Source organism: Narcine bancroftii, chromosome 1 (genome assembly GCF_036971445.1).
Source record: "Narcine bancroftii isolate sNarBan1 chromosome 1, sNarBan1.hap1, whole genome shotgun sequence".
Classification (NCBI taxonomy): domain Eukaryota; kingdom Metazoa; phylum Chordata; class Chondrichthyes; order Torpediniformes; family Narcinidae; genus Narcine; species Narcine bancroftii.
In genome coordinates, this window is record NC_091469.1 from 96381960 (window position 1) to 96407963 (window position 26004).

A 26004-nucleotide genomic window follows, 5' to 3' on the forward strand; every position below is an offset into this window, starting at 1 on the left:
GCACGTTCGGAGTATTAGTCACACCCCCTACCCCCACCGTGTCAGCAAAGTGCGAGCTGCTGGAATAGATCCCGGGGCTCAGTGGCAATGTGCCGCTCGGTGTCGCAGTCCAGGCTCCAGGAGCTGTAGCAGATCCAGAATTGGCCGCTTGATTTTGGGGATGAGTTCCTGCTCAAGTTTCTTAGAGCCCATGACTTTGATGTCAACCTGGCACTGATGGAAGGATTGTTGAAACGGATAAACCAAGGGGGGCGGGGGTGGGAACAACCATCCACATGATGGAAGAAAACTCGGAAAAATGTATGTATGGCTCGCAGTCCAACCTTTCCATGGTTCACTGGCTCCGTGGGCCTGGAAGTGGGGTAAAAGCAAAGTATGAATGGAAAACATTTCAGGAAGCAGTGAAGGCAGGGTGGCTGGCTGGTACAAGCCATGGGGTGAGGGTGGGGTGGGTTGTGCAGCAGAGTTAAACAGGGACTAGACATACTGGCCCAAATGCAGCCCTGTGTTAGAGCCCGGCGATGAGGTCCCCACCAGTGGACGGCACCAAGACACCCCACAACCACCCTAACTCCTTTCCGTCTCCTCTTCATGAACCCCTCTCCACCGGGTTATTGCCACCCGGCCCATCAATTCTATCCTGCCATCACTGAGCACAGCACATGCACATACCCAGTGGATAAATGAGGGGAGAGCATCACATGGTGGGGGGGTGGGGGCAAGGTCAGGGAACCTTTCTAAAACTCAGCCTAAGGTCCCGGATGGTAGTTAATCTGCTATTGATGCTATGTAGTATAAATGTATAATAAATTACAATTTGTTACAGTGGAAACAAGTGGTTCATATATTTCTGCCATGGCAAAGCAGTTAAAAAATAATCAGAAGATTCACACAGGTGCAGAAACCAATACCAATTCATCTGAACCCACTTTATGCTTTTTAACAGGAAGCAAAATATTCAGTGTGTTATCCGTGAATAATACAGATGTACATTGGTTCCTGGGGTTAATGCTGAACAACTGCCAAGATGTGTTATTGTTCACATGTGCTGGGCAGCTGCAGGCAGGTTTTTAACCTCTATTACACTAACAGCAATGGCCCTTTCAACCGTCCGTTGGAGAAGAAAACAGACTGTTGTTCTCAACGACACGGGCAGCACGCCAACCCTCTGAGGTCAACCATGAAGCCTGCTTGTTGTGCGCACAGACCAGATAAACAAAAGGTACCTCTTTTCACCTCTGAGTGGTGAGACAAATGGATGGACAGACACGTTGGATTGGGGCGATGAGTGGGAGATGGGAGTCCAAAACCAAGATCATTCCAGCTCAATTATCGATTCCTCGTTCGTTTGGTATGTGTGCATTTGGAATCTGAGCTTCAAGTTCAAGTTTATGATATACAACCAGACAAAACAGCTTTTCTCAGAATCACAGTGAACACACTTAATACACAGCACATAATAATCAGATATATACATCAAAATAGAATACAAAATAAATACATATAAATGTTTTGGAATATTTTGTAGTAAGTGACTATATTGTTAGTTTGTAAAGATGTCTAGTTTGAAATTTGCAACTTTTAATGTTCAGGGGTTGAATAATCTGATTAAGCAAAAGCGAATTTGGGCTTATATCAAGAAAATGAAAATTGATACTGCTTTTTTACAAGAAACACATTTGACAGAAAAAGAACATTTGAAATTGAAGAGAGATTGGGTTGGGCATATGTTTTTTTCTTCATTTAATTCTAAGGCAAGGAGTGTAGCAACTTTAATTCATAAGAATTTGCCTTTTGAATTACAGACTATGGAAGGGAATGCTGGAAGAGTTTTAAAGGTGAATTGTAAAGTTTTTACTGAATTTTGGACTTTGCTTAATATTTATGCACCTAATGTGGATGATGAGTGTTTTATTTTGAATGTTTTTTGTTATTAAATCAAGCTAATGAAAATATTTTAGTTGGGGGAGATTTTAATTGTGTCTTGCATCCTTTGTTGGACAGATCCCCAAAAAGTATAAAGAAATCAAAGATGGTGATACAAATTGGGGCCTTGATGAAGGATTTAAATTTAGTGGATATTTGGAGAAGGGTTAATCCTACAGAGAAGGATTTTTCTTTATATTCATCTCGACATGATTCATTTTCTAGAATAGATTTTTTTTTAGTATCGGCACACTTACAAGGAAGGGTATCACAGGCAGAATATAAAAGTAGGGTTATATCAGATCATTCTTTATTATTTTTTTCTTATTTAAGTTCAGAAGTGGTACGTTCATCTTATAGATGGAGATTTAATACAATGTTGTTGAAAAAAACAGTTTGTTATTTCTGTTAAAGAACAGATTACTTTTTTCTTTTCTGAAAATGCTAATTCAGTAAAAAGTAATTTTGTGTTATGGGATGTGTTAAAAGCTTATTTAAGAGGACAGATTATTAGTTATACCACTAAATTTAAAAAAAGTATATGGTTGAAAGCTTTGAATTAGAAAAGCAAATTGATGAATTGGAGAAGGAATTTCAGAAGGAAGTGACAGAAGATTTAAAAAAAGTGGCTTTGACTAAATTGAAATTACATTATAATACGTTGCAGACTTATCAATTTGAATGTTTAATTAATCAATCTAAGCAGCGATATTATGAGTTGGATGAGAGGTTACATAAAGTACTTGCATAGCAATTAAAGAAGGAACAGGTTTCACAGGTTATTAATGCTGTAAAAAAGAATTCAACAGTCACCTATAAACCTCAGGAAATTAATGACCAGTTCTCTTCATTTTATAAAAAATTATATACTTCTGAGGGGAAACAGAATAATGGTTTTATTGATTCTTTTTTATCTAAGTTAACGTTATCAGCATTAGAAAAGGAGGATGTTACAGATTTAGAAGCTCCATTTACAGAATTAGAGATTAAGGTGGCTATGTTGGAAATGCCCAATGGAAAGTCACCAGGTGATGAAGGGTTTTCGGTGGAATTTTATAAAACATTTTATGAAGATTTATCTTCAGTGTTTGGGGAGGTATTACAACAAGTGACTGAACATTATGAGTTGCCAGAATCTTGTTCTAGTGCTTTAATTACTGTAATCCTGAAAAAAGATAGAGATCCATTGAAAGTGTCTTCATATAGACCTATTTCTTTATTGAATGTTGATTATAAAATAATAGCAAAAATGCTAGCAAATCGACCTGTTAAGTATTTATCTAATTTGATACATGTTGATCAAACAGGTTTTATTAAAAATATAAATGCTTCAGATAATATTCTTTGATTGATTAGTTTAGTCAATGCAGCAGCCCAACCAAAAAAAAGCCTTTGATAGGGTCAAATGGGATTTTTTTATTTAAAATACTGGAGAAGTTTAAATTTGGTCCTTTTTTTATTGGTTGGGTTAAAGCTTTATATATGAACAAATGGTCAAGTTTCATTATTGTTTAAATTGACACGTTCAACTCGACAACATTGACCATTGTCACCAGCCCTGTTTGCATTGGCTATTGAACCGTTAGCTCAAACAATAAGGCAGAATGAACAGATAAGGGGGATGAGAGTTATAGATGAAGAGTATAAGATTAATTTTTCTGCAGATGATGTTTTGATATATTTAACAAAACCAGAACAATCATTGCCATGTTTATTACATTATGGAACATTATCTGGATATAAAGTTAATTGGGCTAAAAGTAAAATTTTACCAGTTGGAGAAGGAGATTATTCAGTGTATAAAAATATTATAAAATTGAAATGGTCTGATAAAATTAAATATTTAGGAATAATTGTAAATACTGAGTATCAATCTTTATATAAGTTAAATTACATTCCATTATTAAAAAAAGATAAAGCAGATCTAATTAAGTGGAAAGATCTTCTGTTAACTTTAATTGGTCGAGTTAATTGTATTAAGATGAATATTTTTCCTCGTATTCAATATTTATTTCAATCAATACTGTGTTCTCTTTCAAATAGTTTTTTTTCAGGATTTAAATAAAGTTACGAGAGAATTTTTATGGGGAGGTAAACTACCACGGGTACCATTAAATAAACTCACTTGGGAAAAAAAATGCTTTGGAATAATTTATTTGTTCCTTTACAAGAGATCCAGGATGCAGTTATAATTTAATCATATACTGCATTTATAATCATATATTATGGTATACTGTGTCTTATCATTGAGGGGTGCAGCAAGAATTAGGCCATGTGGCCCATGAAGTCCATGTCAACCATTAACCACCCATTTACACTATTCTGTATTAATACTATTTTTTACTCTCCCCACATACTCATCGACTCCATTAAATAGATGTAACCTCTTGAAAATGAAAAGAGAAAATTAATACAATATCGATATCTATATTATATTTTTTAAAAATTCTCCTCATATCCTCGCAAACAAACTGATATTCTACCCCTCACCTACTCACTGGGGTCAATTAAGTAACCAACACTTCTTTATAATGTGGGAGGGAACCCGAACACCTGGAGAAAACCCACATAGTCACAGGAAACATGCAAGGTCCATACAGGCAGCTTCTCTGGTCAGGGTTGAGCCAGGGTTTCAGGTACTGTAGCTCTAATAGTAAGAATGAGTTTATTGTCAATTTCAGTACACAATGTACACATGCACTAAAGTTCTTATTTTGTGTAGCCAAACAAGTAGTTTGCAAAGAAAGACAGGAGCGAGCAGTCAGCATTGGAGTGGTAAGGCTTTGGCGAGAACAGGTAAGAGGCAAGGGATAGTAGGAGTTCATGTAAGAAAGGGCCACACTTTTCAAGGACCATAAAAGGATTCAGCAGGTAGGCACAGGTTTTATACTCAAATATTTTGTTCCTCTAGTCATAAACAGTGAGAATGGCAGCCAAGGCAGGGTCATCAAGGAAGCCAGCAGTATCCCTGACAACTTCATCAGTGAGAAGTGCATCCATATTCAGCTCCTGACAAGCTGAGTTAAGGAATTGGAGTTGGAATTGGCTGAACTCTGGATCATTCGGGAGGTAGAGGGGGAGCTAGACAGGAGTTACAGGGACACTATTACACCTAGGAAGCAGGAGAAGGGTAGATGGGTGACAGTCAGGAGAGGGAAAGAGAATTGGCAGGGAGTGCAGGGCACCCATGTGACCATTCCCCTCAATAAAAAGTATACCATTTTAAATAATGTTGGGGAGAACATCCTATCAGGCACAAGCCACAGTGATCAGGTCTCTGGGTTGGAATCTGTCTTGTGGTGAAGAAGGGAATGGAGGAGGAGGCAAGCTCTAGTGATAGCGGATTCCATAGTTAGGGGGACAGATAAGAGGTTCTGTGGAAGAGATCGAGTATCCTGTTGTCTCCCTGGTGCCAGGGTCCAAGATATCTCAGATCGAATTCATGGCATTCTGAGGAGGGAGGGTGAGCAACCAACTGTAATGGTCCATGTAGGGTCCAATGATATGGGTAGGGAAAATAAGGAGGTCCTGCAAGGAGAGTTTAGGGAGTTACACACTAGGTTGAAGGACAGGATCTCCAGGGTGATGATTTCAGGATTGCTACCTGTGTCACATGTTAGTGAGGTTAGAAATAGGACAATAATGCAGTTTAACACGAGGCTGAAGACATGGTGCAGATGGTAGGGGATCATGTTTCTGGACCATTGGGCTCTCTTCATGGGAAGGTGGGACCTATTTTGATGGGACAGTTTGCATCTGAACTGGAGTGGGACTACTATCCCTTCCTTACAGGAAGGTTTACTAGTATTTCTCCAGTGAGTTTAAACAAGATTTTCAGGGGGTTGGAACCAATGTGCCAGAGAAGATGGAGGAGTGGACAACGAAAAGGCAATATGAAAATTGCATACACCATTAGAAGTTAATGGATTGTATGTGGTAGAAATTTTCTAAAGTGCATCTATATCAATACAAGGAGTATTGTAGGGAAGGCAGATGAACTTAGAGCAAGGATTAGCACATGGAATTATGACATCGTGGCCATTTATGAAATTTGGTTGCAAGAGGGGCAGGACTGGCAGCTCAATGTTTCAGGCTTCCATTGCTTTAGACATGATAGAATGTGGGGGACGAAAGGGGGAAGAATGGCATTGCTTGTCAGGGAAAATATTGTATCTGTGTTCAGGAAGGACAGACCAGAGGGCCCCTCTACATAGGTTATATGGGTGGAGCTGAGGAATGGGAACAGTTGACCACTCTCATGGGGTAGTGTTATAGACTGCCCAATAATAAATGAGAATTGGAACAGCAAATCTGTAGAGAGATAGCAGTTAGCAGACCACTATAGGAAATACAAGCTTGTGATAGTAGGAGATTTTAATTTTCCAAATATTGACTGGGACTCCCATACTGTAAAAGGGCTGGATCGTTTGGAGTTTGCCAAATGTGTTCAGCAAAGTTTTCTAAAGTTTTCTAAATCAATATGGATTTAGAAACCCATTACGTGAAAGGGCTGGATGGGTTGGAGTTTGTACAATGTGTGCAGGATAGCTTTTTACATCAATGCGTGGAGGTACCAACTAGAGAGGGAGCTGTGTTGGATTTACTGTTGGGGAATGAGATGGGTCAGGTGACAGAGGTATGTGTGGGGGAGCACTTCAGGTCCAGTGATCATGGTGCCATTAGCTTCAAGGTAATTTTGGAAAAGGATAGGTCTGGGCCCAGAGTTGAGGTTTTTGAGTGGGGAAAAGCTAGATTTGAGGAAATCCAAAAGGAGAAGGGATGGATTGGGACAATTTGTTTTCTGGGAAGGATGTAATAGTGAAATTGAGGTCTTTTAAAGGAGAGGTTTTAAGAGTTCAAAATCTTTATAAACCTGTTAGGTTGAAAGGTCAGGTTAAAAGTTTGAGTGAGCCATGGTTCTCAAGGGATATTGGAAACTTGGTTCGAAAAAAGAGGGAGTACTACAATAAATATAAGAAACAGGGAAAAAAGGAGATGTTTGGGTACTATATTGAATGTAAAAAGAATCTTAAGAAAGAAATTAGAAAAGCTGAAAGAAGGTATGAAGTGGCTATAGCAAACAGAGTGAAAATAAATCCAAAGGGTTTCTACAAATATGTAAATAGCAAAAGAAAAGTGAGAGATAAAATTGGTCCAATAGAAAATCAGAAAGGACAAATGTGTGTGGAGCCAAAAGAGATGGGGGAGATCTTGCACAATTTCTTCTCCTCAGCATTTACTGAGGAGAAGGATATTGAACTGTGAAGTGTAAAGGAAGAAAAGGGGATATATATGGAGACTATAATGATTAAGAAAGAGGTAGTACTGGAGCTTTTGAAACATATAAATGTGGATAAGTCTCCAGGTCCTGACAGGATTTTCCCCAGGACCTTGAGAGAAGTTAGTGAGGAAATAGTGGAGGCTCTGGCAGTGATTTTTCAAATGTCATTAGAGACAGGTATAGTGCAGGAGGATTGGCGTGTTGCGTATGTGGTTCCTTTGTTTAAAAAGGGTTTGTGTAGCAAGCCTAGCAATTATCGACCTGTAAGTTTGATCTCTGTGGTAGGTAAATTGATGGAAAGCATTCTTAGAGATAGTATATATAAGTATATGGAGGGACAGGGTCTTATCAGTGACACTCAACATGGATTTGTGCATGGAAAGTCGTGTTTAACCAATCTTGTTGAATTTTTTGAAGAGGTGACTAGGAATGTTGATGAGGAATGGATGTTGTCTATATGGACTTCAGTAAGGCCTTCGATAAGGTTCCACATGGGAGGTTAGTTAGGAAGGCTAAGTCCTTGGGTATTAATTTGAAGATTATCAAATGGATTCAACAGTAGCTGGATGAAAGGTGCCAGAGAGTAGTAGTAGATCATTATTTGTCAGGATGGAGGCTGGTGACAAGTGGTGTACCTCAGGATTTGGTATTGGGACCTTTGCTGTTTGTCATTTATATTGATGATCTGGAGGATGGGGCGGTAAATTGGATTAGTAAATATGCAAATGATACTAAAATAGGGGGAATTGTGGATGATGAAGAGGGGTTTCAAAGAGGGATTTAAACTGCTTAGAGGAGTGGGCAGAAAGATGGGAGATGGAGCTTAATGCAGATAAGTGTGAGGTGCTTTATTTTGGAAAGAATAATCAAAGCAAGACATATGTGGTAAATGGGAGGGCATTGAAGAACGCAGTGGAGCAGAAAGATTTAGGAATAACGGTGCATTGTTCCCTGAAGGTAGGAGTGCATGTGGATAGGGTGGTGAAGAAGGCCTTTAGCATACTTGCCTATATAAATCAGTGCATAGAATATAGGAGTTGGGAAGTAATGATGAAACTGTACAAGGCAGTGGTGAGGTCAAATTTAGAGTACTGTGTGCAGTTCTAGTCACTGATTTATAGGAAGGATATTAACAAGATATAGAGTGCAGAGAAGATTTACAAAATGTTGCCTGGGTTTCAGCATCTGAAATACAAGGAAAGATTGAGTAAATTAGGTCTTTATTCCTTGAAACGTAGAAGGCTGAGAGGGGATTTGATAGAGGTGTTTAAGATAATGAGAGGGATAGATAGAGTTGATGTGGAAAGGCTTTTCACGTTGAGAGTAGGAGAGATGGATACAAAAGTCATGGGTTGAGAGTTGACAAGCAAAGGTTTAGGAGTAACATGAGGGGGAACTTCTTTACTCAGAGAGTGGTTACTGTGTGAAATGGACTTCCGTGAAAGGTGGTGGAGTCAAGGTCAATTTTGTCATTTAGGAAAGAGTTGGATAAGTATATGGATGGGAGGGGGATGGAGGGATATGGGCAGATTGCTGGTAAGCGGGATTAGAGGAGGGTACTTGGATCAGCGCGGACTAGAAGGGCCAAATTGGCCTGTTTCTGTGCTGTAATTGTTATATGGTTATATGGTTATACTATATAGAGGTACCAACTAGAGAGAGTGCAATACTGGATCGCCTTTTAGAGAACGAGACAGGACAGGTTTCAAGAGTATGTGTAGGGTAATATTTTAAATCCAGTGATCATAATATCATTAATTTTATTAATTATGAAGAAGTGTAGGTCTGGACCTCGAGTTGAGATTCTAAATTGGAGAAAGGCTAGTTTTGAGGAATTTAGAAAGGATCAGTTGTTTTCAGGCAAGGATATGCGAGGTAAGTGGAGGATCTTCAAAGATGAAATTTTGAGAGTACAGAGTTTGTATGTTCCTGTCAGGATTAAAGACAAGGTTAGCAGGCATAGGAACCTTGGGATTGAGGGAGATTGGGGATCTGGTTTGGAAGAAGAGAGGTGTACAGCAGGTACAGGGAATGGGGAGCAAATGAAGTACTTGTGGCATATAAAATTGCAAGAAAAACCTCAAGGAAGAAATCAGGAAGGCTAAAAAAAAAAGACATGAGATTGCTTTGGGAAACAATGTGAAATAGAATCCTTCGTTTCTATAGGTATATTAAGAGCAAAAGGATTGTAAGGGTCAAAAAATTAGTTGCTTGAAGCTCTGAGTAGTCAGCCAAAAGAGATAGGGCAGATCTTAAATATGTTTTTCCCCATCAGTATTCACTCAGGAAACAGACACAGAGTGGTGAGAAGTAAGGAAACCAAGCAGTGAGGCCACGGAACTTTATACAGATTAAAGAGGAGGAAGTGCTTGCTGTCTTAAAGCAAATAATGGTGGATAAATCCCCAGGGCCTGACATTTCCTCAGACATTGAAGGGAGGCTAATGTGGAAATTGTAGGGGCTCTGGCAGAAATATTTAAAAAGTTTTTAGCCACATATATATATATATATATATATATATAAAAGGCTTTAAAAGTAACCATGGAAATTATGGGTCACTGAGTCTGACATTACTGCGGCCGGATGTCCAGTTTTAGGCTGGCCAGTTTGGCTTTTGACTACTTTATCCTCTGTCTGGTGCCACCTCGAGCTGGATGCTAATTTGTCCTCCATTTGGAAGTGTTGAGCCAATACACAATAAGGGGAAGAAACCACAGAAAGGGCAAGGATGGGGGCACTTACCTGTTAAATGCAGCACCCTGGGGTTTCTTCTGGTTGGTGCATGTGCAATGGGATTGGAATATTGGTGCTAGGTGCTGGGTAAGTTTACTGAGCCAGTTGGCACGTGTGCGGTGGGCCAAAAAACAGGGGATCTAGTACGGTCGGCTTCAATGTCGAGTGGTGTCGTGGCAGGCTTTGAAGGAGGGTGAGTGAGGCTCCATATTCATTTCTTTCAGTTCTTTATTCATTCTGTATGAATGCATGTATTGTATGAAATATGCAGAATTATAAATTATTGAAAAGGCCTCTTGCAGAAAATCGTTGATTTATTTTGAAATAGGTTTTTGCTGGATTTATATAGGCAAAAAAAATGTTCACGTTAGAATTTTTATTTAATAAAATAACTAAGGTGATCATCTGTTTTCATTTGTTGTTTTTGTAATACGGTTTTGTAGCAGCCCGCATCTTGGGCCAACACAGGAAATGGCCTTCAAATGCAGCGATCGGCAAAGCATAATGAGGGCTTAAATGACCATATCCATAGGCTGCTGGCAGAATGATGAAACTGGCCAATCACTGCTGGTAGGTCTCAGGGGGCCCAATTGGGGCCCAGGCATCCATGGTAACAAATCAGCAGAAGGCCCGCTCAAGCCACGCTCCAGTGGTGACGTGACTGAGCTGGCTATAAAAGGCAGACCTGCCACTGAATAAACTCAGTGACAAATACACTCTACTGGTGGGTGTGTCTTTCTTCTGCGGATTAGAGCTACAGCCTTAGGCCTATTATCAAGAGCAATAACCTAGCTGTAGCAGTAGCAACCTTGCTACAGTGGTGACCCCGACTGGTCCAAATGGCACTTTGGACCCAAAGATGGAAGAGCAACTTGTGATCAATGCTGTAGTGTTGGAGGGGGCGTAGAAAGATGGCGTAAGGTAAAGACGTAGGAGTTATCTCTCCTCAGCTGTAAAGTTTAAAACCCAAAAAACCCAAATTTAAAGTCTTGATAAATGTTTAAAAACTTTATGGAAATAGTGTTTGTGATATGAGAAGAAAAGTGGTGAAAAGAGGAAAAGTCCAGCAATCAAAAAAACTGTATTTTTAAAGAGTTGGAAGATTCTGAAAATTTTAGGCCTACCAAAAATTTGGAGCCTCGACATCAATTGCAGATGGACCCGAAGACTCAATGACCTTCTTCATTAAGACTGAATATGGCAGCGGCGTCCTCTATGTGTGGACTTGAACAAGATGGTGCTGTTGTGACGTCCCTGACGTCACTCCAGGATGTTTATGTTTTAGATGTAGAGAGCAAAAGGGTACTTTGAGGTTTTTGAGAGATTTGTTCAAAATAGATATCCAATTGGATCCAATGATGTGTTTATTAGGTTATATTAATGTACCATTTGTAGAGTTACGAATGTTTAAACTTTTTAATATTAGGGTTAGCAATAGTGAGAAAATGTTTAGCTGTTACATGGAAAAATTATGTACAATTGAATTTGCGAAGATGGCATAATGAATTACAGTCATGTTTATATTTAGAAAAAATAACATATAATCTAAGAAATATTATTTTTTTGTTGATATGTGGGGTTTATATTTGAAATATGTCTATAGAAATTAAGTAAATGTTGTAAAGTTGGCACACCAATTGGGGAATATTTAATACCTTTTTTAAGGCTCTGGGGGAGGAGGTTGGGTTTTTTCTGGTTTTGTTTTTTTGTGTTTATTAAGGGGGAGGGGGTGTAGCTTATAGTTATTTTTTATATATATATAATTGATTTTTTTCTGTAATTTGAAATTATTAAATAAAATTTTCAAAACAAAATGCTGTATTGTTGAAGCTGCCTGGATTCTGGACACCGCAACCATGGCAGTTCGCCATTCAACCATTCTCCACTGACGGCACGCGCTACTATCACGTGGTCACTGCCCTTGATTAGGACACCACAGCCTACATCATTGACTTCCTCCTGCAGCATCCGGAACAAGGAAGGTGTGTGGCCATTGTAATTGATAAATATTGGGAGGAATTTGGTAAGATTAGTAGATTATATACATACACACATTTTAAAACAGATATTATTTGAAAGAATTAAGAAGTCATATTCAAGAACATGGCAAAAATTATGGAGAATTTTAAGAACATTTCACAAGTAGGTGCTAATTGAAATGATGGCATGAAATGAATAGACCATTGTTTGGAGGAGACAAACTGGCTGTTTAAAAGTAGCTACAGTGTGCTCACAGAAAGGTCACTCCTGGGTTTTGTTTATCTAAGACAACTGCTTGACCAAGAGAGGAGAACTCCTGTGGTTTGCTGAAGAAGGTAGGGTTTTTTGCAAGTGAGAGAGTCACATGGGCTTTCTGGCAGTTGGAGAGAAAGAAAGAGAGAGAAGACCAAGTTCAACAAGCTCTTTCAGCCAGTGTGTGTGTGACACTGAAAGCAGCTGAACAGTGCAAGCCAGGAAAAACTGGTTGGAAAGATAAAGTTCCCGATCAGTGGATGGATAGAAGTGCTATCTGTCTGATGTTTCTCTTGGAATAAGAGGAACATAAAGGAACTCTGTGGTAGTCTGAAAGAGGTTACCATCTGAAGAACCCTGATGGGGCAAGTTTCATCAACGAGATATTGAGGTGATTAATGGTGGTACCTCATCCTGGAATAACAAATCTCTCTCTGCAAACCCTACAAGAACTTTCCTGAGCAGCAAACATTTACCTTTCAAGCACCAAAGTCTGGTGAACTTTATACATGTTAAATTCTGTGCACAGTATAAGAAATGCCTGCATCCAGAGAACTTGGAAGAATGAGAAATGAGATTGAACTGTGAACCAAAGAACTTTCTTAAATTTACACACACATTACATACACATGTACTTAGAATTAAAAGGGGTTAATATGGGTTAGTTAAATATAGAGATAAGTTAAAGTTTGATTCTATTTTCATGTTTCAAGTTAATTAAAAACAACTTTTTTTAAAATAACTACTTGTCTTGGTGAATGTCTATTGCTGCTGGGTTTTGGGGTCCTTTGAGCTTGTAACACCATCAAAAAGCTGCTAACCTGCACTTTCATGCTCTCAAAGCGCAAGCGCGCTGCATGACTGTTGCATGTCAACTGTTTGGGGGATGGGGCCCCTTCCGCCCTCATGAGTGACATGCTGGCTCTCAACAATGGCCACACATCCTGCCTGCTGTTCCAGCAGATCTTCCTGGAGAGGCTGCCCAAGGACATCTGGCTGCACATCGTGGAGGAGGACTTTGATGACCCCAGGAATGTGGCTCCCTGACTGCACCTCCTATGGGCAGCAATGAGGGATGTCTGCACTTCACTTGAGCAAGTGACAGCACCGCATCAACATCACCCAGCCAGGAAGACCACTGACCGAATGTCCAACCGACCACCCAAATGCCATGCCCCACTGGTGAGCAGTACTATTTCTATCACTGACAGTAGGTTCCTAGGCCCGTCGATGCTGCTCCCCCTGCGCATTTCAGGGAAATGCTTAGGCCGGTTGTAGTTAATGGCTGCAACCGGCCAACTGCATAACCTTCTACATATTCAAGACTCCCTGTCGGGCTGACATTTCTTGGTGGACACTGGGGCACAAAAGAGCGTCATTCCCCCAACCAGCCTGGAAGCCCACTCTGGCAAAGTGGGCTGGGAGTTCTGAGCAGCAAACAGCTCTAACATCTAAGCATTCAACACATGCACCATTCCCCTATGCTTCAGGGATAGACAATTCACTTGGTGGCGGCTGTGAAACAACCATTACTTGGTGCAGATTTCCTGCGGGACAACTAACTCCTGATTGATTGTACTGTATGCACATGGCCAGTTGGTAACCATCCAGACATTGCCCCCCCCACCACAAGTGAGTTATTGTGCCCCCACCCGAGCACCAGCATCTCTCGCATGATCATGTGATATAAGTAAGCCCCCAATGAAAGAGTTTTTGAACACCAGTTTGTGCCTTACCCCCCCCCCCACATTTACCCTAATTTCACCCCCCCCCCATTAGACTTGTTTTGTCACTGACCCCACAAATCCTCCTTTTTGGAAATTTGAAAATGGCCACCCTAGATGTCAGTAGTAGGAAAATTGGAAGGTTATCTAAGAGATCAGATATACAATTATTTGGATAGTCAGAAACTGATTAGGGATAGTCAACAAGGCTTTGTCTGTGGTAGGTCATGTTTAGCCAATATTGTATTTTTGAGGAGGTTGATGATGGAAAGGTTATGATAGTTGTCTCTTTGGCCTTTGACAAGGTCCCACATAGGAGGTTAGTCAGGAATGTTCAGACACTAGATATTCATGGTGAGGTAGTGAACTGGACTTGACAATGGCTGGACAAGAGAAGCCAAAGACTAGTGGTGGTTGATTGCTACTCAGACTGGATGCCAGTGACCAGTGGTGTGCCTCAGGGATGTTGCATTTTGGAAGGACAAACCTAGAAAAGACCTACATGGTGACTGGTAGGGGAGTTAGGAGTGTGAAGGAACAGAGGAACTTGGGAAGACAGATGAATAATTCCCTGAAAATTTTGTCACAGGTGGATAGGGTTGTAAAGAGTTTTTGGCATATCGGCTTTAATAAGCATTGAGTATAGGAGTTGAGATGTTGTGTTAAAGTTGTATAAGACATTGGTGAAGTCAAATTTGGGGTATTGTTTGAGGTTTTGGTCACCTAACTACAGGAAAGATATCAATAAGTTCGAAAGAGTGCAGAGAAGATTTACTAGGATGTTGCCTGGACTTTAGGAACTGAGTTACAGGGTATGGTTAAACAACTTCAATACTATTCCTCATTTAAAAAATAGGTAATAAATACAAACATAGACAATTAATAAACATTCACAGTTACCACAGTGCAAACAAAAAGTGGGGTTAAAATAATGCAGACTGTTCTTTCTGTGGAGTCTGAGCAATCCATAATTAGTGTAGCAAGAGGAAGATCAAGCTTGATAGCCTTTGCTTTTTGTTTAAAAAAAGAAATCCCTCTTGTAGTCAGTGGCAGTGAAGAGCATGACCACACTTCTGGCCACATCCAACAACATGAACGCCTCATTCACCAGCAATTTTTAGCACTCTAAATGCTGGGCAATACTTTCCAGTCATATTAAGGTGGCTAGAATCTCACATAATGTTAGTGTGGTACAACTGAACATTAAGATGATCCTCATCCATTGAAGACTGCCTCAGAAAGGCAGCCAACATCATAAATGACCCTTATCACCCTGGACAACCTCTTCTCACTGCTACCATCAAGAAGCTACAGAGGACTGTAGTCCAGCATCAGTGTTCCCTCTAATTTTAATAATCAGTGTGCAAAAATCTTTTGTGCAATTTTTTTTCTCTGCGACAAAGTATGCATGTGCAAATGTAAAACTGAAATTGTTTCAAGATCATTTTGGCAAACCTATCTCTCAAGGCTAATAAAACGATGTTTTAAAATCATACAAGTATGATTACATTCTGCAAAGTAACATATTTAGTTAACATCTTATGCTATACTTTGAACTACTTTATTTTTGTGTGCTGGATGCAAAATGTGTGTGCACATGTACACGTGCACAGCTTAGAGGGAACAGGGCCCAGCACCTCTAGATTTAGAAACAGTGTTTTTCCAAGGGATAACAGCCCACTGAATCTCTCCTAAATACGCTTATCAACTACTCTTACACTACAAAAAGGACCATAGTAGGTCCAAAAATCCAGATGCCAGAAATCTGGACCACACAGGAATTCAAACTTTTCAAAATCTCAAACCTTTTAAATTTAGCAGGCCTTTGTGTGTGTGCATGCGTAAGCACCACAGATGCACAGTTACTTTATCATTCCTTAAAATGACTCATTTTGATAAATGGAGCATGCAGTATTTGCTAATGAATAAACTATCAAAATTTACCTATTCATCTCTTCTTTATTCCTTGTTAAATTTGAATTTTTAAAGTAATGCCAAGAATCACGCCAGGTCACGCCAGGGCCACGGGAGGATGAAAGGTGGGTAACTGTTAGGAGAGGGACAAAAGAACGTAAGGTGCCAGAGACGAGCCCTGTGAATGTAACCCTCAGCAATAAGTACGCCTCTTTGAGCACTGTTGAGGGGGACATCAAGGTTGGGGGGAGTGACAGTGGCTGTGCCTCCGGCACGAGGTCGGCCCCTGTAGCTCAGAAAGAGAGGGAAAGGAAGAGGAGGGCAATTGTGGGACGGATAGGGGATTCTGCGGACGCAGCAAGGAGAACCGGATGGTGGTTTGCCTCCCTGGTGCCAGGGTCCGAGATGTTGCTGCTCGTGTCCCAGATATCCTAAAGTGGGAGGGACAGGAGCCAGAGGTCGTGGTACATGTAGGGAGAATTAGAGAAGAGGTCCTAAAAAGTGAGTACAGGCAGTTAGGTAGGGAGTTAAAAAGAAGGACCGCAAAGGGGGTAATCTCTGGATTACTCCCTGTGCCACGTGACAGTGTGAATAGAAATAGAATGAGGTGGAGGATTAACACATGGCTGAAGGGGTGGAGTAAGGGGCAGGGTTTTAAGTTTCTGGATAACTGGGACCTTTTTTGGGGGAGATGTGACCTGTACAGTAAGGACGGGTTACACTTAAATCCCAGGGGGACCAGAATCCTGGCAGAGGTATTTGCTAGGGCTACTCAGGATCCTTTAAACTAGAATGGTTGGGGGGAGGGAACAAAATAGTACAGAGCAGTAAGGAGAAGGTTAGAATGCAAACAATGAAAGTTTGTAGTAAGTATTTGAATATGGATGGGCAGGTGATAGAGAAGGGAAATGCTCTGGAAGAAGATGAAGGGCAATTGTCAGGAAAAGTAAATAATGTTGTTCTTAAAGATGAGGGAAAACAGGGATTAAAAAATGGGAAATCCCTGAAATTCATATATTTTAATGCCAGGCGTATTGTAAAAAAGGTGGATGAGCTGAAGGTGTGGATTGATACTTGGAAGTATGATGTGGTAGCGATTAGTGAGACACGGTTGCAGGAGGGATGTGATTGGCAACTGAATATCCCTGGGTTTCGTTGTTTTAGGTGTGATAGAGTCGGAGGGGCAAGAGGAGGTGGGGTTGCATTGCTTGTCAGGGAAAATATTACAGCGGTGCCTAGGAAGGATAGATTAGAGGGCACATCCACGGAGGCTATTTGGGTGGAACTGAGGAGTAGGAAAGGAGAGGTTACACTTGTAGGGGTATATTATAGACCACCCGGAGGGGACTGAGACCTAGAGGAGCAAATCTGTAGGGAGATAGTAGATATTTGTGATAAGCACAGGGTTGTAATTATGGGAGATTTTAATTTTCCACATATAGATTGGGAAACACATTCTGTGAAAGGAATGGATGGGTTAGAGTTTGTGAAATGTGTGCAAGATAGTTTTTTACAACAATATGTAGAGGTGCCGACCAGAGAAGGAGCAGTGTTAGATCTACTGTTGGCAAATGGGATGGGTCAAGTGATGGAGGTTAGTGTTGGCGAGCACTTCGGGTCCAGTGATCATAATGCCATCAGCTTCAATGTCATTATGGAAAGAGAGAAATCAGGGCCAAGGATTGAGGTTTTTGATTGGGGAAAAGCTAGATTTGAGGAGATGCGAAAGGACTTGCAGGGTGTGCATTGGGACAATTTGTTTTATGGGCAGGATGTAGTAGAGAGATGGAAGTCTTTTAAAGATCAGATTTTGAGAGTGCAAAAGCTTTATGTTCCTGTTAGGTTAAAAGGAGGGGCAAAAGGTTTGAGAGAGCCGTGGTTTTCAAGGAATATTGGAAACTTGGTTCGAAGAAAAAGGGAGGCGTACATTAGATATAAGAAGCATGGAGTTAAGGAGATGTTTGAAAGATACATTGAATGTAAGAGGAATCTTAAGAGAGGAATTAGGAAAGCTAAAAGAAGGTACGAGAAAACTATGGCAAGCAGGGTGAAAACTAATCCAAAAGAGTTCTACAAATATGTTAATGGTAAGAGGAAAGCTAGAGACAAAATTGGTCCCTTAGAAAATCAGAGTGGAAAACTGTGTGTGGAACCTAGAGAAATGGGGGAGATATTGAACAGTTTCTTTTCTTCGGTATTCACTAAGGAGAAGGATATTGGGAGATGTGGGATAAAAAAAGCAAATTGGGTAAATATGGGGAATATAGAGATTACAAAAGGTGTAGTTTTAAGGCTTTTGAAGAATATAAAGGTGGATAAGTCTCCGGGACCAGACGGGATCTTCCCCAGGACATTGAGAGAAGTGAAGGAGGAAATAGCAGAGGCTCTGGCGGTAATTTTTCAAATGTCATTAGATATGGGGATAGTGCCGGAGGATTGGCGCATTGCGCATGTGGTTCCGTTATTTAAAAAGGGTTCAAGGAGGAAGCCTGGCAACTATCGGCCTGTAAGTTTGACGTCTGTGGTAGGTAAATTAATGGAGAAAATTCTTAGAGATAGTACTTATAAACATCTGGATAGACAGGGTCTGATCAGGAGCACTCAACATGGATTTGTGGGAGGAAGGTCATGTTTGACCAATCTGATTGAATTTTTTGAAGAGGTGACTAGGAATGTGGATGAGGGTAGCGCAGTGGATGTTGTCTATATGGACTTCAGTAAGGCCTTCGATAAGGTACCACATGGAAGGTTAGTTAGGAAGGTGCAGTCTTTAGGTATAAATTTTGAGATAGTCAAATGGATTGAACATTGGCTGAAAGGGAGAGGCCAGAGAGTGGTAGTGGATAATTGTCTGTCAGGTTGGAGGCCGGTGACCAGTGGTGTGCCTCAAGGATCTGTATTGGGCCCATTGTTGTTCGTTATATACATTAATGATCTAGACGATGGGGTGGTGAATTGGATTAGTAAATATGCAGACGATACTAAGATAGGTGGAATAGTGGATAATGAAGAAGGTTTTCAAGGATTGCAGAGGGATTTGGGCTGCTTAGAAAAGTGGGCTGAAAAATGGCAGATGGAATTTAATGCTGATAAGTGTGAGGTGCTTCATTTTGGTAAGAAGAATCAGAATAGGACATATGTGGTAAATGGGAGAGCATTGAGGAATACAGAAGAGCAGAAAGATTTAGGAGTGACGGTACATCGTTCCCTGAAGGTAGAAACTCACATGAATAGGGTGGTGAAGAAGGCTTTTAGTATGCTGGCCTTTATCAATCATTGCATGGAATATAGGAGTTGGGAGGTGATGTTGAGATTGTATAAGACGTTGGTGCGGCCTAATTTGGAGTTCTGTGTGCAGTTCTGGTCACCTAATTATAGGAAGGATATAAACAGAGTGGAGAGAGTGCAGAGAAGGTTTACCAGAATGTTGCCTGGGTTTAAGCATCTGGAGTATGGGGAGAGATTGGACAGATTGGGTCTTTATTCTTTGGAGCGTAGAAGGTTGAGAGGGGATTTGATAGAAGTATTTAAGATTATGAAAGGGATAGACAGAATGGATGTGGATAGACTATTTCCGTTAAGAGGAGGAAAGTTTAAAACAAGAGGACATGAGTTAAGAATTAAGGGGCAGAGGTTTAGAGGTAACATGAGGGGGAACTTCTTTACTCAGAGAGTGGTAGCTGTGTGGAATGATCTTCCGGGAGAAATAGTGGCGGCGGAGTCAATTGTATTATTTAAGAAAAGGTTGGACAGGTATATGGATGAGAGGAAGATGGAGGGTTATGGGCATTGTGCAGGGAGGTGGGATTAGAAAGGGGTGTTTGGTTCGGTGCGGACTAGAAGGGCCTAATGGCCTGTTTCCGTGCTGTAATTGTTATGTTATGTTATGTTATGTTAATCCGAAAATCCAGACCGACACAAACCCTGAGCAGTCCGGACTTTGGGACTCCAACTTTCCTGCACATTTTTATTTTAAAAAGATTTGTTTGGCTGCAGCAAGTAAGAATTTCAATGCAAATGTACATTGTGTATGACAATAAACTCATCAGTCACTCAAATCCTATAGGTTCGATGAAATATTGAGTGAAAGGTTGCCTGCTATCAGCAAACTGGCACTTAATGAACAGTAAAACAAATGCAACAGAAAAACATGGAATTTATTGAGGATGTTTGTATATATGGACCAGCAATTCCACAGCAATAATCCAGATCAGTACAGCAGGAGCAGGTATGACCTGTGTAAAATGATCTCCCAGGCGAAGTTGAGATTCCAGATGAAAATGGAAACAACAAGGGGCCGAAATTCCATAATCTGCCACAAAACCAAATCTAGTGAAGTAGCAGACAGCAAAGCTTCTCTCCCAGAGGAACTCAATGCTTTCTACACCCACTTTGATGACAGTAACAGTGAAGAACCACCCCTTTGCACCCCCAAGTCCCCTGATGTTCCCATCCTGTCCGTATTGGAGGATGATGTGCATGCAGCCTTAATGAGAGTGAATCCAAGGAAACCATTCAGGCTAGATGGAGTACCTGACCGAGTAATAAAAATATGTGCTGACCAACTTATATCTCATTCCAGCAGGGTGTGGTACCACCTGTTTCAAACAGGCGTCAATCATACCCGTTCTCAAGAAGAGAGTAGTGACCTGCCTTAATGACTGTTGACCACTAGGCAGTAAAGGTGCATTCATCAAGATTCTCTTTATTGACTACATTTCAGTACTTAACACCATCTTCTCCTTGAAATCGATCAGCTAACTCCAAGATCTGGGACTCAACACTCCACTGTGTAATTGGATCATAGATTTCCTCGCCTCTAGACCACAATCACTGAAGATTAGTAAGAACCTCTCCTCCACAATTTCCACCATAGGACTGTGTTCATAGCCCCCTGCTCGACTGACTTTACACCTACGACTGTGTGGTTTGGTACGGCAATAATGCCATCGACAAATTTGCTGACAATACCACAAGAGTGGGTTGTATAAAGGAAGGGGATGAGTCAGCACGCAGGAGAGAGATTGAAAACGAGGCTGAATGGTGCACCAACAACAACCTTGCACTCAATGTCACCAAAACTAAGGAGCTGATTGTTGACTTCAGTAAAGGAAAGTCAGAGTTATACAATCCAATGATCATTGGGAAATCAGAGGTGGAGAGGGTGAGCAAATTTAAGTTCCTGGGAGTCATTACCTCAGAGGATCTTTCCTGGACCCATCACATTAATGGCATCATGAAGAAAACACATCAGCACCTCTACTTCCTCAGAATTTTGTGGAAGTACGACACCAGAAATCCTGACAAATTTCTACAGATATGTGGTGGAAAGTGTGCTAACCAGCAACATCATGGTCCAATGTGGAGACACCGTTACCCCTGAGTGTAAAATCCTCAAAAGGGTAGTGAACACAGCCCAGGATATAATAGGGTAAAATCCATGATCGAGAACATCTACAGGGAACGTTGCCGTTGGAGAGCAGAAGCAATCATCAAACCACCCAGCACATGCTCTGTTTTCACTGCTGCAATCAGAAAAGCGGTGTCACAAGACTCGCACCACCAGGTTCATGATCAGCAGCTACCCCTCCACAACAAACTCAATCAGGGTCCCATTTAAGGACTCTCCTTGTGCACTTTATTGATTTTTTAAATTCTCTCTGTATTGCACAGTCAGTTGGTTTACATTCATTATCTGTTTACAGTTCTTTATTTGTTTACATGTATATGCTGGGTATAGTTTTGTTGCACTACCAATTGGTGGTGCCTCAGCCACAGGAAAAAGAAATCTCAGGGTTGTATGTGATGTCATGTATGTACTCGGACAATAAATGTGAAATCGGAATAAATCTGCAATCTGAATTTCACAAATCAATAGTCCATAAAATACAGTGCAAAGCTACTTAAATACAAGATATTCCAGGCAATCAAAATAATATCATTAGATCCAAAGCAATTTGAGCATAATTTATGATTCACAAAGAGGGGGATCCACGCATTGATTATGGCCCAATTTTAACTGCCGTGGTGTTGATGGGAGAGGTTCTTTCATTGTTCCAGTCTTTGTAGTGAAGGTAATCCCACAATACTGTCAAGTAGTGTAGTCCAGAATTAGTACCAAAGAGGAGGAAATATGACAGGAAGTGGAACTTGGAGCTGGTAATGTTCCAATATGACTGCTGCCAATGTTCATTCACGTAGCAATTGGAGGTTTGAGAAATGCAGTCAAGGAGTTTAAGGAAATGTCCCATTCAACCAGCACGTGGTCATACACCCAAGTTTGTCTTGCACTTACAGCTTCTCAAAGACAACAGTACAGACTATGCATTCTCCCCTGGATCTGCATCACCGACATCAATCAGTGCATCTCCACACCATTGTTGAAATCAGCTTCCGTTAAATAGGCTGGGGATTGTGACTGGAGCCTTTATCGTTCTTACAGCTTGGGAAAATAACTCGCAAGCAGAAATCAAGAGAACCAATGTGGCGTCTTAATATTAATGAGCATTTCCCATAGAATGCACTTGCAGGAAAAGAAACTAAATGAATATGCCCCAGTGTTACTAATAGAAGCCCTGCTTGTAAATTGATCAATGGGAATTAATTCAATTGTGTAAATAGCTTATTTTTGGCAAACCTGCTTATATTAAATATATCAACTCAGAGACCAAATAGAGGAAACACTATGCAAGAGATTTAATCTCAAAGGGTAGCAAATTTCAAATATTAAATGACCTAATTAGCAGCATATATTCTGGGTACGACCAAATGCTGGCAAATAAGACAAGTACAGATAGATATTGGAAGGGATATCTGTACAGAAAGACCATGACTCTATTCATGTGCAACTTGGAGTTTAGTTTAATGGTGCTGGTTTATACTTTGCTGGTTACCAATATGCATGTTCCAATGCTTCAAATGAGTACTGTTTAACCAAGTAGTACAATGGAATTATCCTCTTTTAACCAATTTTGGATCAGGAAAAAGTTTTTAAAAACTTTAAGTTTAAAAGGTAGAACTCATAAAGAATGCAGCTCTATTTGAGAGTTTACAAAGAAACAGTATATTGTTGGAGTAATGTTTAATAATGACCAATGTTCATTTATCAACCTTTTTGATTTTCATAACTACCATCTAATGGAATACCCTCCCTCCCAATTGTTAAGGGAGAGAACAAGTCAGGAGGCAAGAAATGACAGGACTCTCCTTCCATAAGAAAGACACCATCTTGTAAGATGGTACCATAAAAGTAGCATTGATGTCAGTGACAAGGATCCTGGGATTGTGAAAAGGTGTATAAACCTTTATTACCTTTTATTAATAAATGGCCTTTTTGTTCCCCCAAGAGACCTTAATGATTCTGATTGGATGGTGGCATTTTTCCATCAACTATTATTAGAATTGTCCCCATTTTCAATCATTGTAAATGTACCATTTAGTCCATTAGATCCATTCTAGCCATCTGAATCAGACATTCCAGTGCTTGCTCTGTTGCACTGCAGGCAAGGGCTTTTCAAATTCTCAAATGTTCTCTTTGGAAATGTAATGAATGTTTCTCCCTCCATCACTCTTACGGGCAGGGAATTCCAGATGCTAGAACTATGGAACATTACAGCACAGAAAGTAACCCCTTCAAGTCTGTATTAAGCTTTTATTCTGCCCAATCCCACTGACCTACACCAATTTCATATCCCTCCATACCCCTCCGATTCTTGTACATGGCTTGAGCTCAAGCCGCCCAATTACACCCAATTAACCTATACCCCCAGTATGTTTTGAATGGTGGGAGGAAACTGGAGCCCCTGGAGGAAACCCACACAGACACAGGGAAAATTTACAGATAGTACAGGATTCAAACTCCGGTCCTAGTCGCTAGTGCTAGCCCTGTTACAGCATTGTGCTAACTGCGATACCAACTGTACTGCCCATTTGTTACACCTCTACAAATCCATCACCTCACATTTCTCTGGATTATTCTTCATTTGACACTTTTCTGCCATTCACATCCTCCTGTGGGCTCAAGTTTTCTCCTCCTTCGTTAACTGTACAGCTGACCTTTGGCTTTAATGCTTATGAAGAGAATGAGTAAAACAACTTTGACATCCTTCATAGAATTGGTTATTGAGAATATATTGTTCTCCCAGCAGAAGAGGATTAAGCAGCAGGACCCAAGTCTCAAACTGTAATAGAAAAGGTTAAGAATTTTACTTCTGATGTTAATTTCTTGTAATTATGTTTCACCAGAACCCAATTTAAATAATATAGTAAAATCCCTGGTATCTGGTATGTATGGCGACTGGTACATGACAGATAAGTGAATTTTCCGGTTGCTTAAGATTGCACATTGCATAGATTGGCTAACTAAAGGTGAGGGACACCAATTTTAAACATTTTTTAAACCTATTTATTTTCCTCGATGTTTTGCTTAACAGGGGTTTTACTGTGCATTAATGAGACAGAGGTGCACCAAAGAAGAGGTACAAGGACTGCCTAAAGAAAGCTCTTGATGCCTGCCACATTGACCACCGCCAGTGGGCTGATATCGCCTCAAACCGTGCATCTTGGCGCCTCACAGTTTGGCGGGCAGCAACCTGCTTTGAAGAAGACTGCAGAGCCCACCTCACTGTCAAAAGACAAAGGAGGAAAAACCCAACACCCAACCCCAACCAACCAATTTTCCCTTGCAACCCTGCAACCGTGTCTGCCTGTCCTGCATCGGACTTGTCAGCCACAAACGAGCCTGCAGCTGACGTGGACATTACCCCTCCATAAATCTTCGTCCGCGAAGCCAAGCCAAAGAAAGAAAGAATATTTAAACATACAGAACACTAAAAAAAAGTATAAAGCTGATTATGGAGTTAATTATTCAGCATATTGTAGAATGTGTCCTTGATCTTTTTTGGAGGGTCTTTATAGTGTAATCAACTTCCAGTTTGTCCCCATCATTGCAATTCAATGAGTATAATTAGGATTTCACCAACAAAAGCAAAATGCAAATTATTCAAATTTGAACTCAGATTAAACTTCTTTTATATCATTTTACAGCAGGCAGAAGTCAATTTTGTGCAATATTAAATGTTCTGTAGTATTACATAACAATAAAGAAATTTTGAATCTTGCATTCTGTGAATCTAATTCACCCAAGTTTGTTTCACTTCCATTAATCTGCCTCTGTATTGGAACATTAATAATTTTTTTTTTAAATGTTTTGTTGATTCTTTATGAATGCACAGCTTTCTTTATCCTTAAAAGATGACTTTCTGATCTTAATTAGCATCTCCACTTTTCTCAGTCACATCAATCACATCTGCATTTCTTCCATCAAATATAGGTTTATATTTTTTTTTAAGTCACATCTTTGGAAGGTACAGGTATTAATTAGAGAGAATTAACTTGCATTTTGCAAAGATGTCTGCCTATAGTTAATTTTAGATCTTTCAAAGTGTCACCTTAAAAGCACACCAAATAACAAGAGATAATTTTGCTTAAGATTCCATGAAATAATTATTGCTTGTAGTTGAGATAAATAGCAGAGTTTACAATACCTATACTCAACCAACCCACTCATTCATGAGATTGCATCATTACAGACCTACAGGTACTGGCCATTCAAACAAGGCATTGCTTCATTTTGGGGATCTGGATTTTCAACAAGCCAGAGTGCCCCTTTAAGAATGGAAGCTTAAAAAAACACAATATCCAGGGAGAACAGTGAGATGTGTGAGTGAGAATGCTGCATTGCTCAAAAGTTCGATAGTTCTACTCATCAGGATAATTAAAAGAGACTCATGGCAGGAGATTACCTCTGATCCACCTCTAGAAACCTATGTTGTTTTAACAACATTTTTGTATGCCAGTTTAATTTCCTCTTCATTGGGGCAAGTATTCACAAACTCTTCACACTTTTCTGCATTTTTCAGATAGTTCCACAGGCCTGTGAGTTCCCTCGGGATGGTGAAGTTTCGGTAGTGCTTACATACGACCTGTTGAGAAATCAAGAAAATTGTGGTTCCATCAGCAAAACTGCACATGTGAACACTATGACCATATGTCAGGTAGTCTTGCCTTCCAATAGCATACAGCCCAAAAGTAACATCACACTCAAACAACTCTAAGTAAATGGATCAACAGATAGTACATAATGCAAACAAGCCTGAAGATGGTTTTATAGAGTCATCAGACTAAACCTGCTTC

The 26004-nt window shown here is 40.3% G+C and overlaps 1 protein-coding gene and 1 long non-coding RNA gene across 4 annotated transcripts in view; one reads left to right on the top strand and one right to left on the bottom strand.

Annotated features, from left to right (window-relative positions):
• The first annotated feature begins 1132 nt into the window (after nt 1-1132).
• LOC138761202 (uncharacterized) lies at nt 1133-24973 on the top strand. 2 transcript variants are annotated; one of them, XR_011356177.1, is made up of 5 exons: nt 1133-1351; nt 1806-1838; nt 11771-11922; nt 13136-13354; nt 24243-24973. It is a non-coding gene; the product is annotated as an uncharacterized lncRNA (long non-coding RNA). The 2 variants fall into 2 exon arrangements; XR_011356180.1 differs by lacking the exon at nt 1806-1838 and having other exon boundaries at nt 24243-24972.
• The window catches only part of LOC138761194 (chloride intracellular channel protein 4-like), a 58882-nt gene continuing 52827 nt past the window's right edge, over nt 19950-26004 (bottom strand). The window contains exons 7-8 of one of the 2 annotated variants that reach the window (XM_069932929.1): nt 25614-25793; nt 19950-23990 (exon numbers count right to left, since the gene is read on the bottom strand). In XM_069932929.1, coding sequence (XP_069789030.1) covers nt 25635-25793 — 159 coding nt within the window. In that variant the 3' untranslated portion in view covers nt 19950-23990; nt 25614-25634. The other variant, XM_069932937.1, reaches the window with a different exon arrangement.